Source organism: Triturus cristatus, chromosome 3_1 (genome assembly GCF_964204655.1).
Source record: "Triturus cristatus chromosome 3_1, aTriCri1.1, whole genome shotgun sequence".
NCBI lineage: Eukaryota > Metazoa > Chordata > Amphibia > Caudata > Salamandridae > Triturus > Triturus cristatus.
Window position 1 is genome coordinate 816,853,885 of NC_140583.1, and position 12,135 is coordinate 816,866,019.

General features: G+C 46.8%; 1 protein-coding gene across 1 annotated transcript in view; it reads left to right on the forward strand.

Moving 5' to 3' along the window:
- LOC146861101 (lanosterol synthase-like) overlaps positions 1–7,368 on the forward strand; it is a 182,984-nt gene extending 175,616 nt beyond the window's left edge. The window contains exon 22 of the mRNA XM_085645160.1: positions 6,222–7,368. Within this exon, the coding sequence (XP_085501286.1) occupies positions 6,222–6,359 (138 nt within the window). The 3' untranslated portion in view covers positions 6,360–7,368. The remainder of the gene's footprint in view (positions 1–6,221) is intronic.
- Positions 7,369–12,135: the final 4,767 nt, after the last annotated feature.

Here is a 12,135-nt window from a genome sequence, read left to right on the forward strand (position 1 = left end):
GCAGGAAGCCGCTCACGCCTCTTCCGCGCCCGGAGCCGCATTAAACCGGAGGAGAGCACCGGTGGAGCGGAGGCTCGGTTTGCTGTGCCCATTGCCATACCTGTTGGGCGTCCCTGGCATATTTTCTTGGCGCCTTTCTCCCCTGCCGCCGCATCTGCAACCTGCGCGGCCGCAGTGAGGACTACACCTCCCAGTGTCCTTCGCGGCAGGAAGCCGCTCACGCCTCTTCTGCGCCCGGAGGCGCATTAAACCGGAGGAGAGCTCCGGTGGAGTGGGGGCTCTGTTTGCTGTTTGCTGTGCCCATTGCCATACCTGTTGGGCGTCCCTGGCATATTTTCTTGGCGCCTTTCTCCGCTGCCGCCGCATCTGCAACCTGCGCGGCCGCAGTGAGGACTACACCTCTCAGTGTCCTTCGCGGCAGGAAGCCGCTCACGCCTCTTCCGCGCCCGGAGGCGCATTAAACCGGAGGAGAGCACCGGTGGAGCGGAGGCTCGGTTTGCTGTGCCCATTGCCATACCTGTTGGGCGTCCCTGGCATATTTTCTTGGCGCCTTTCTCCCCTGCCGCCGCATCTGCAACCTGCGCGGCCGCAGTGAGGACTACACCTCCCAGTGTCCTTCGCGGCAGGAAGCCGCTCACGCCTCTTCTGCGCCCGGAGGCGCATTAAACCGGAGGAGAGCTCCGGTGGAGTGGGGGCTCTGTTTGCTGTTTGCTGTGCCCATTGCCATACCTGTTGGGCGTCCCTGGCATATTTTCTTGGCGCCTTTCTCCCCTGCCACCGCATCTGCAACCTGCGCGGCCGCAGTGAGGACTACACCTCCCAGTGTCCTTCGCGGCAGGAAGCCGCTCCCGCCTCTTCCGCGCCCGGAGGCGCATTAAACCGGAGGAGAGCCCCGGTGGAGCGGGGGCTCTGTTTGCTGTTTGCTGTGCCCATTGCCATACCTGTTGGGCGTCCCTGGCATATTTTCTTGGCGTCTTTCTCCCCTGCCGCTGCCGCCGCATCTGCAACCTGCGCGGCCGCAGTGAGGACTACACCTCCCAGTGTCCTTCGCTGCAGAAAGCCGCTCACGCCTCTTCCGCGCCCGGAGACGCATTAAACTGGAGGAGCGCCCCGGTGGAGCGGGGGCTCTGTTTGCTGTGCCCATTGCCATACCTGTTGGGCGTCCCTGGCATATTTTCTTGGCGCCTTTCTCCCCTGCCGCTGCCGCCGCATCTGCAACCTGCGCGGCCGCAGTGAGGACTACACCTCCCAGTGTCCTTCGCGGCAGGAAGCCGCTCACGCCTCTTCCGCGCCCGGAGGCGCATTAAACCGGAGGAGAGCCCCCGCGTCGCGGGATCGAGCGCGGGCGGCGCCGGGCTGAGCCCGGGCAAAGGGCGGGCCGTCTCTGGCCGTCAGAGGCCGAGGGTAGCTGGGCTGGGCCACCCCCCTAAGATCTATCCATTAAAGGTATTGTAATACTTGCAATTGATATTCTGGTCGGGAGGATGGTGAAAAGGAAAATAAAAGGTGCCAACGTCAGTGGAGGGGGCGTAGCTACATTGGACTCCTATCTGGTGAAAGTATCCAGTATGCTCAATGACGAAATTGAAAGAACTGAAAGAAGACTCTCTCTGGACATTGGGTCATCCTCCACCGTGCTGGTTCATGAAGAACCAGAGAGAATAGAGCCCCAGATGGAGCCCACAGTGCCTGATTTTCCAAGGGATCTAAAAGAAAACGATACGAATATTCCCGATCAGTCCCCTGGAACTTCCATAATAGACTTGATAGATGACACTTCTCTTAGCATCACTCCCGCCCAAAAGAAAAGACGTTGTACTAGGGTTGGAGGGGTGGGGCCATCAAGTAAGGCTGCTCCTCCTAAGGGGTTAGGGCCACAAAAGCCCAGGCGTAAAATAGCCAAACTCAATACCCCTAGCCTTTCTTCGGAGGATCAAATGGATTCTCTTTCGGCTGTATTTAAAGGGAAACTAGACCTTATCCTGGTTCCGATTATAGCTAGGATATCTTCCCTAGAGGAAAAAATGATTGGTATAGAAAGGAGCTGTGGGGTGAATGGCTTACCTAATACCCCTTTAATTCATTATGAACTACCGCCCCTGGAGCCATCGATCCAGCTTCCTATCTCAAGTACCTCAGTTACACTCATCCCTCAACCTTTGAGTCAGATTGTCACCCTAACTGAGGATGTTGACTCTAATTTAAAGGAAAAAACTCTAGGCTCCAAGGGTGTATTGAATACTAGGGCCCCAGTAAAATCGGGTAAGGGGGTTACATTTTCTAATCCTATTACTAGCTCGGATGCTCGGTGTGTTCATCACCCGCCCCCTTTAGATAGAGAAGCATTCCAGCTGATTCCCGAGGCTACGCCCCTAGTACTTGTTTTAGCAAATGTTCCTTGTCTAAACCAAGGTAAAGAAGAACTTGCAAGTAATTTAATCGACAAAGTCTTCTATTGGTTATCCAATAACATGCGGATCTCCGACAGGGGAAGACAACAACTAGCCTAGGATATTATAATGGCCAGAAGGATACCTTGGCTGGGTACGAGTAAGAAGAGATTTGGGGGTGAGCACGGGTCCCACATATGGCCATGTCTAAACTGGGGTGGCGTAGTGGGCAAAAGAACGATGGATTTAACCCAGATCTCTTGACTGGGGGAGAATGTCTGCATTGTCAGCATTCCGTCCATCATTTGTTTGTTGTAACGCTTTTCGCCCTAAGTGGGATGGATATTCCCAGACGTGGGACCCGTGCTCACTACGCCACTGGAGTCAAGCTATCCTGGCTGATGACGGCTGATAGCCAGAAACCGGTCCTAGGATGCTTGATTCTGGTCCAGGGAAGATATGGCTTGGCAGTTCGGGCTGGACTGTTCCCATGAGGCACAGGGTCAAGACTGATTTGCATATGGCCATGTCTAAACTGGGGTGGCGTAGTGGGCAAAAGAACGATGGATTTAACCCAGATCCCTTGACTGGGGGAGAATGTCTGCATTGTCAGCATTCCGTCCATCATTTGTTTGTTGTAACGCTTTTCGCCCTAAGTGGGATGGGTATTCCCAGACGTGGGACCCGTGCTCACTACGCCACTGGAGTCAAGCTATCCTGGCTGATGACGGCTGATAGCCAGAAACCGGTCCTAGGATGCTTTATTCTGGTCCAGGGAAGACATGGCTTGGCAGTTCGGGCTGGACTGTTCCCATGAGGCACAGGGTCAAGACTGATTTGCATATGGCCATGTCTAAACTGGGGTGGCGTAGTGGGCAAAAGAACGATGGATTTAACCCAGATCTCTTGACTGGGGGAGAATGTCTGCATTGTCAGCATTCCGTCCATCATTTGTTTGTTGTAACGCACTTAAGAATGAAGTCACAAAGGCACTGATGGAAATAAATACCCAAATTGACAGACAGGATTTTCCTCGTATAATGCTAGAGGCCCATGAAAACCTATTCTCTAGACTCAAGATATTTTTCCAGAAAGCCTGCCCCAGGGGAAACAGAAACTCTAAAACGATTACAGCTAAATGGTACAATAAATCTTGTAGGGATGCAAGGTCAATATTGAGCAAAGAAGTAAAGGCTAAGAACCCTACGAGAGAACGTGAGGCAAGGGGTTTTTATAGATCAGTCCAAAAGGCGGCAAAAAGACAGTGGGATGAGGACAGGTGGCAGGATCTGAAATCGGCATGTGCCCTTAAAGATTCCAAACTATTTTGGAATATCATAAAATGGGATAGGGATGGACAAGGAGACTCCCCACAAAATAATGTACCCCAGAATCATGGTTGGAATTTTTCAAACCACAATATGCTCGTAATCAGCTGTTACCAGTTAGTAATCCCCCACCTATTATTCTTTTTCAATATAATTTGTTTACAGTTGATGATGTAGACAGGGCATTAGACTGTGTTACTAGAGGTAGAGCCCCAGGTATGGATGGCATTCCAGCTGACATCTTTTTGAGTGACAGGCCCACATGGTGCAAGTATTTTGCACTTTTAGCAAACTCAGTGGCTAGGGGTGCTCCCATTCCAGCTTCATGGAAGGGAGCTGAGATTATCCCTGTTTTTAAAAAGGGGGACAAATCATTACCAAATAACTATAGGCCTATCAGCCTCATAGATTCAGCCCAAAAACTGGTTGGTCGTTTGATCCAGAGTAAAATTCAAACGTGGATTGATGATCAAGATATTTTATCCCCTTTTCAGGCTGGATTTCGTCCATGCACTAGTTCGATCGACCAAGTTTTCTTCTTTATTTTGTTATATTGGTGAAATGTGCTGATCTCTAAGGGAACACTTTATGCAGTGTTTGTAGACTTAAAAACGGCCTTTGATTTACTCCCACGTTGTAAACTTTGGTCTTTTCTTGCCAACCAGGGGATGCCGTTAGATCTCTTGACCTTGCTTCTCCGCCTGCATGAGAACAACTATGCGAGAATCAGATGGGGGGCCCAGGGTGAGGTCACAGAGCCATTCCCCGTTGAGCGTGGTGTTCGCCAGGGGTGTGTCCTGGCCCCCACCCTGTTTTCCCTATATATAAACGGAATAGTGGAACACCTTAGTAGCTCCCCCACTGATGCCCCCATATTGGCTGGAGCCTGAGTGCCTGTTCTCATGTTTGCGGACGACACCTTAATTGTCTTCCGAACCCCGAGCGGCCTACAGAAAGCCGTTAAGGCATTTGGGGAGTTCTGCTACCAGCGCGGCCTTGAGATCAACATCTTAAAGACAAAGTTTATGTCATTGAATCAGGTCAATTCTTTCAAGGGTAAAATCTTGCTCAACGGTACACCTCTTGAGCAGGTTGATTCCTTTGTTTATCTTGGACTTATGCTACAAACGAATGTGGGATGGAATCGACATTTGGATATGGCCTTGTTAAAATTCCATCCGCTTGCAGGTGCCTTATCCCTCAAACATAAGTCCTCCTTAACTAGGCCAATTACTCCTGCCCTTGAGGTGTATAATATGAAAGTTGTTAATACAGCTCTCTATGGTTCTGAACTTTGGGGCTTTACCAATCTGAATAGTTTGGCAAGAGCAGAGAATACTTTTCTGCGTATATTGGTACGTGTGCCCCAAAGTACTCCAACTGCTCCGCTTTTGTTGGACTTGGGCAGAAAGGCTGATCAATTCCATAAAATCCAGTGGTTAAAGGAAATCAGGTCTCTTCTGTTAAAGTTAGACCTGAATATCCTATGGAATAAGCCGGACGTATCAGCTTTCCCAACAAAAAAAGATATAAAAGAAAAATATTGGGAAATGGTCCAGACAGAATTTTATAGAATTAATTCAACATCGAATCTAACTGGTAGGTTTCTGGATCACAAATCACGCCCAAAATGTGAATCATACTGGGACATTATTGAGAGGCCGCAAGATCGGAAACTATACTTTCAATTTAGAGTAGGCACCCTTCCAGTTAAGGCATTCACAAGTAATTGGTCCCTAACCAAGGATGTCAGATGTCATAACTGTTTAGATATGCCCGAATCTGTAGCACATGTGCTTTTTGTATGTCCTCTGTATGCTGCCCCCCACCGTAGGTGGCTTAGACCCATTTGTCTCAGGTTGGCAACTCGTAATTATAAATAAGCACTAAGGATACTGAGTTGCGATTGCTCACCTTATATAGCGGTGGCAGTGGCAAAGTTTTTAGGTTGGTCCTGGATAATACGTAGTTGAACGCTCACCCAACTTGCTGCTAGCTAGTATTTTCCATGAGCTAAGATACTTTTTATACCCAGTGACTCTTTTAGCTGATATTATTGTTTTAATTACATTTTCGACAGTAATTAATTGGATTTAATGGTTTTTTAAAGTTTGTATATAGTCTATGATATTTATTGTGTTGTATTTTATGTACTATTGTGCTTTTAAGACATTCTGTCGAATAAAGCTTTTGAAATGTCATCACCCTTCATCAACTGAACTGCGTTCTTCACTAACAATCAACAACACTCAACCAGAGCAGTGCGCCGCTTTCCATGTGCAGTCTTGTCTTACCTCCCAAGCAAAATCTTTAAGGTTAATGCTCAAATACTATATTGTGGCTTTGCTATTACTGGTTAAAGTCTCAAGTGGGTCACTTTATGGCTTGTCTCCATCTTCTGAAGTGTTCCACCTTGAGTGGCAACCCTCTTTTGAACACAAAGGTTGCAAGTCAAGCACAGAATTTAGTAGATCCTTAACGCTTCTTTCTGTTTTCCCAATAGGAGAACATCTCTGGAGTCTTCAACAAAAGCTGTGCAATTAGCTACACATCCTATAGAAACATTTTCCCCATATGGACCTTGGGGCGCTTCTCGCGACTTCACCCCAATAGCCGATTGGCTGGCAAGCTGAAGATCTGACTGCTGAGAGACAAACAAAGTGTCTTACGGGCCAGAGGAGGAAGGGGCACTCGAACCAGGACAGGCATGGTGATTATTCAGTGTGTTATGTCGGGGAGGGTACATTGAGAAAACCTAACACTAATGCATACCAATACACAGGTTTCACCACTCTTCTTAAAGATGCACAAGGCTGCCCCACAGGCTGGAGCATCAAGCAAACATGACACAATCCTGTCTGATCCAGGTAAATACACGGCACTGCCACAGACTGAAACTGTAGCCAACAAACACCAGCTGTGCTGTTCTGCTCTCAGATTCACAGTCCTCTACCACTACATACAGATTTACATTGCTCTCTGCACTACATACATATAGACAAACTCACCACAACCTTACAGATACCTAACACTGCTCCACAGAGAAGAGATGACATGGACGGCAGAGTCCAACTCTAGCTGACTGCTTACATATGCTTAACATAGACTGCCCATTACAGACACACAATACAGACAAGACATAGCAATAGCAGCAAATAAATAACTAGTCAAAGTGCAGAAATGGCTGACCTGTTGGCATAGATGTTCAATGACCTTCCTGTCTCAGTTGTAGACCGTGTTGTCACTAAGGCTATGGCCACAGCACGTATGACGAGGAAGAAATGCCTCTTCACCAGGGAAGACTGCTAAGGATTCTGCAAGGATGAAAAACATGCTTAGTCCTGGGAACCAGCAAATGGCAAAAAATGGCCCCTACCAGGGAGGCGCGGACAGCCAGAGTTCCTTATAATGGCCATTGTCTCTAGGAATGAAGATAGCTAGGATTAACCCTGGATGTAAGGAAATCGGACTTAAGTTAAGTGGACTGACATTGAAGAAGAACGTCTCCCATGCAGGAGTATGCGCACCTACAACCATTTGTGATCATCACACTAAAGATGATGCATCAAAGGACAAAACCTAAAACAACGATAATTCCAAACGAAAATGTTTTTTATGTTATTTTTGACATAAAAATTATTGTCCAATGATGATTTGTGTGGAAAATAATTGGTGTTACGTGCATTGAGATGCAGTATGCTGAGATGGTAACAGGATGATCGACGCATGGGAAATATGCTATGCGGCTCAGTGTGAGGGGTGGTGAGGTTGAGAGTTGGGGTAGTTTGAAGCTCAACTCTCAGGCACCATGATCCGTGTGGGGCAGCTGTTTTCCTTTCTTCTGTCTTCTTTCTCTGTCTTTGTTTTCTTTATGTCTATTCAGTTGTGAGCGCTCAAATTTCATCACAACCAGATTTTCTATTGTATCAAGTTTGCCCTTATGTAAACGTGAACCATAAATCGAATCCTGGATGTACAGTGAGTGTATATTTGGCTCCAAGTGTCTCTCTGGCAGCTCTCCTGTTGAGCTGGAATCTATCACTAGAGCTTGAACTGAAGACTACCCGAAAATGAAACCTCTGAAGACTTTGTCAAGTTATGTTGAACATTGTGTTAGCATTTGTGATACATCATCGTAATATTCCATATGTGCACAACCTAAGTTTTATCTGGAGGTTTCAATCTGCACCTCTACTGCCACTCAAGTCAAAATGTCCAACAAAAACAGTCCCAAGTTGCCTTGCTGCCAAATAGACAAATAGCATCCACGCAATCATGTGGCTAAATGAAATATCAGTATTTCCATGCCTCTCCAGTTGGAATCAGTCCGAATAGGCATTTATGTAGAGACTTTTGTAATATAGTAGGACAGTTCAAGCAGCTGGCCAATTACTTTTTTGTTCACGTAATTATAGCAGATTAAATTGATTATATAACCCCTTCGCTGCCAGACCTACCCCCTTGCTACACCCTTTTTTTGGCTATTTGGGGTATTTCTCTGCCAGGCCCCCATACCTTTTTCTCCACATTAGGTATCCACGCCAAATTTGCGTCCTTTTCTTACAACATCGTGAGGATTCTAAAGGTACCAGGATTTTTTTTAGATTCCCTTGGAGGGGACTGAGAAATTAATCAAAATCCTGCCAAATATGTTTTTTTGGGGGGGTGGGGGAATTGGATAAAGGTGCTGCGGAAGAAAGTGTCTGGTTTCTTCCCTGCAAATGGTATCAATAGAGGGTTTGCAATGCAAAAATCACAATTTTCCCAGCTTTCAGAAAGAGGCAGACTTTTGTCAGAAAACCAACATTTTCTACACAGTGTTGGCATTTTACTGGGACATAGTCTATTTTTCATATTTTTTGTGCTTTCAACCTCCTTCCAGTTAATGGCAGAAATGGGTGTGAAACCAATAATGGATCCCAAAAAGCTACACATTTTTGAAATGTAGACAAAATTCTGGATTCAGCAATGGGTCATCTATGTTGATCCTTCAAGGTTTACCTATCGAAAGTAACAGTTGAAATAAAAGAATATTGAAGTTTAGTTGAAAAACAGTTATTTGTGCCTACATTTTCACCTGTAACTACTTCTAACAATGTTAGATTTTTGAAAGCTTTATACTGTTACACCCGTAGGAACCTTCTGGTTGCGGGGTTATATGAGGCTTGCAGGCTCACCAAGATCCGGAGGTACCCAGGGACAATAACTGAGTTGCACCTTGCAATGTTTTTTCATTGGGTACCGGGTATACAGTAATTTGGTAAAATATAAAGAGTGAAAAATCAGTATCAAGTAAACCTATGTATTTCTAAAATTGGAACAAGATATGGAATTTAGATGCAGTGGTTATCTGTGCATCTCTGAATTTGTGGGTACCTATATTAGCATGTGAATTAGAGGGTATTGTTCAAATTGACTTCTTTTTTACACGTTGTCTTACTTTTGGAGTGCAGAAATGCAACGAAAGACAAATAGTAATAACATTTGTTCTAATATTATGTGTTTCCCTAAAACTGCCACTAAAATGGTACCTCACTTGTGTGGTATGCTTAGTTCCCGCGAACAGTAAACAGCCCAAAATGCAACAGGGACACATCACATTTTTCCAGTGAAAACTGACCCTTTTTTTGCAATGTGCATAGCTGTGGATTTTGGGAACTAGCTCAGCCGGCACCTAGAGAAACCTAGTAAACCTGTACATTTCTGAAACCTAGACACCCTGGGAATCAAGGATGGGGTGACTTGTGTGGCACTCACCAGGTTCTGTTACCAGAATCCCTTACAAACCTCAAGCTTTGTAGAGAAAAAAACATTTTCCTCACATTTCTGTGATGGGAAGTTCTCGAATCTGCTGGGAGCCACAAACTTCTACCCACCCAGTACTCCGCCAAGGTTCCCGATAAAAATAGTACCTCATTTGTGTGGGTAGGCTTAATGCCCGCGACAGAAAACAGCCCAAAACGCAACATGTGCACATCACATTTTTCCAGTGAAAACTGACCCTTTTTTTGCAATGTGCCTAGCCGTGGTTTTGGGCCCTAGCTCAGCCGGCACCTAGGATAACCTAGAAAACCAGTACATTTTTTTAAAACTAGACCCCCAAAGGAATTCAGGGTGGGGTGACATGTGTGGCTCTCACCAGGTTCAGTTACCCAAAACCGATTGCAGACCTCAAACTTTGTAAAAAAAAAAAAAAACGATTTACCTCACATTTCTGTGATGGAAAGTTCTGGAATCTGCAGGGAGCCACAAACTTCTACTCGCCCAGCACTCCCCCCACCCCCCACAAGTTTCCCGATAAAAATGGTACCTCACTTGTGGACACCACATTTTTCCAGTGAAAACCGACCCTGTTTTTGCAATGTGCATAGCTATTGATTTTGGTCCCTAGTTCAGCCGACACCCAAAGAAACTAGCAAACCTGTACATTTTTTTAAACTAGACACCCAGAGGAATCCAGGATGGGGTGACGTGGGGTGTGGCTATCACCAGGTTCTGTTCCCAATGAATCCCTTGCAAACCTCAAACTTTGTAAGAGAAAAAACACATTTGCCTCACATTTCTGTGATGGAAAGTTCTAGAGCTGCAGGGAACTACAAACTTCCACCCACCCAGCATTCCCCAAGGCTGCAAATAGAAATGGTACCTCACTTGGGTGGGAAGGCCTAGTGCTTGGAACAGGAAACGGCCAAAACACAACGTGGACACATCACATTTTTCCAGTGAAAACTGATTCTTTTTTGCAATGTGCCTAGCTGTGGATTTTGGTCCCTAGCTCAGCCAGCACCTAGGGAAACCTAGCAAACCTGTACATTTTTGAAAACTAGACACCCAGGTGAATCCAGGCTGTGGGATCTTGTGTCTCTCTCACCAGGTTCTTTTACCCAGAATCCCTTGCAAACCTCAAACTTTGTCCACATAAAACACATTTTCCTCACATTTCTGTGATGGAAAGTTCTGGAATCTGCGGGAAGCCACAAACTTTCACCCACCTAGCATTCCCCCAAGTGTGCTGATATAAATGGTACCTCACTTGTGTGGGTAGGCCTAGTGCCTGGAACAGGAAATGTCCCAAAACTTATTGTGGAGACATCAACATTATTTATCACGAAACAACCTGGTTTTGCAAGGGAGTTATCCACGTTTTTGGTCCCGGGCTCGACGGCCATCTAGGGAAACCTACAAAACCCAGAAATTTCTGAAAACTAAATACCCGAGGGATTCAAGGGAGGTGCAGCTTGCTTGGATTCCCCCAATGTTTTCTTACCCAAAATTCCCTACTGTTGGACCTGTCAGCCTTAGGGTGGTCTCCCCCTACTTTTTTGCTCTTGTGCCTCCCATTTTCACCGTACCTTTTTGTTGGATTTAGGCCTCTGGGCACCTCACCACTGCTAAACAGTGCTGAGGTGCAGGTGCTCTCCCCTGAAACATTGCGATGCTGGCATATATGCCACAAGCCCCTGCTATTGCAGTGAGGCTTAACCCTCCATAGGCTAACATTGGGAACCCCCCTTATGGGATCATTTCTGACAGGGACCTAATAAGTCTGTCATGTTTGAACTTGTTGGACTCGGGGCGGGGAACCCTTTCCAATGATATATGGGGTTTGGCCACTACTCTTTTAGCAATCCCACTTTTAGAAAGTGGATGTTTTCCTGCCTACACTTAGTCTGGGCACTGCAGACTCCTCCCTCCCATCTACACACTGATAGCTGCCTGGGTTGGGAGGTGGGAGTGGTGATTTGCACCTTCTCCCCTTGAAGGGGCTGTGAATGGCTGCCCACTGGAGCCTTAACGGCCCTGTATCTCGTCACTGTGACAGCCAGGTCAGGGAAGGCAGGGAACATCCCAGAACTCTTCCAGAAGCCCCTGCCCCCAGACCCTTCCAGAGACTTCTACCACTTTCTAGTAACTGGACTGTAGGGTATATAAGGGAGGGTCCTGTCCTCACATCTTTGTTACACTGCTGGACCTGGAAGAATCCCTGCTGGAGTGAGGACTGCTGCGCCAGGAAGGATTGCCATTTGGAAGGAGGCTGACTGCTCTAAGGAACTGCTGCCCCACCCTTCTGAGCTGCCCTACTACCTGCTGATCCTGCCCTGCTAGGGAGACCTAAAGAAACACCTCCAGAGTGTCTCCACAAAACACCTAAGAACAGCCTTTTCTTGAGGACTATACCGCCTTTTTAAAGACTGCCTCTGCAGAGTTCATAAGGACAACCAGGTTATTCTCTCTTTAAGAAAGACTACCACTGCAGAGCCCATAAAGGCAACAATGTGATCCCCTCCCACCCTCCGAGGACTGCCTCTGCAATACTAGTGGTGGTAAACTCATGGTATCTCACATCCCTAAAGTCACCACCGCCGGCCCGGACTGAGCGCCATATCTGAATCACCCTCGTGGCGCTGAGCGCGGTG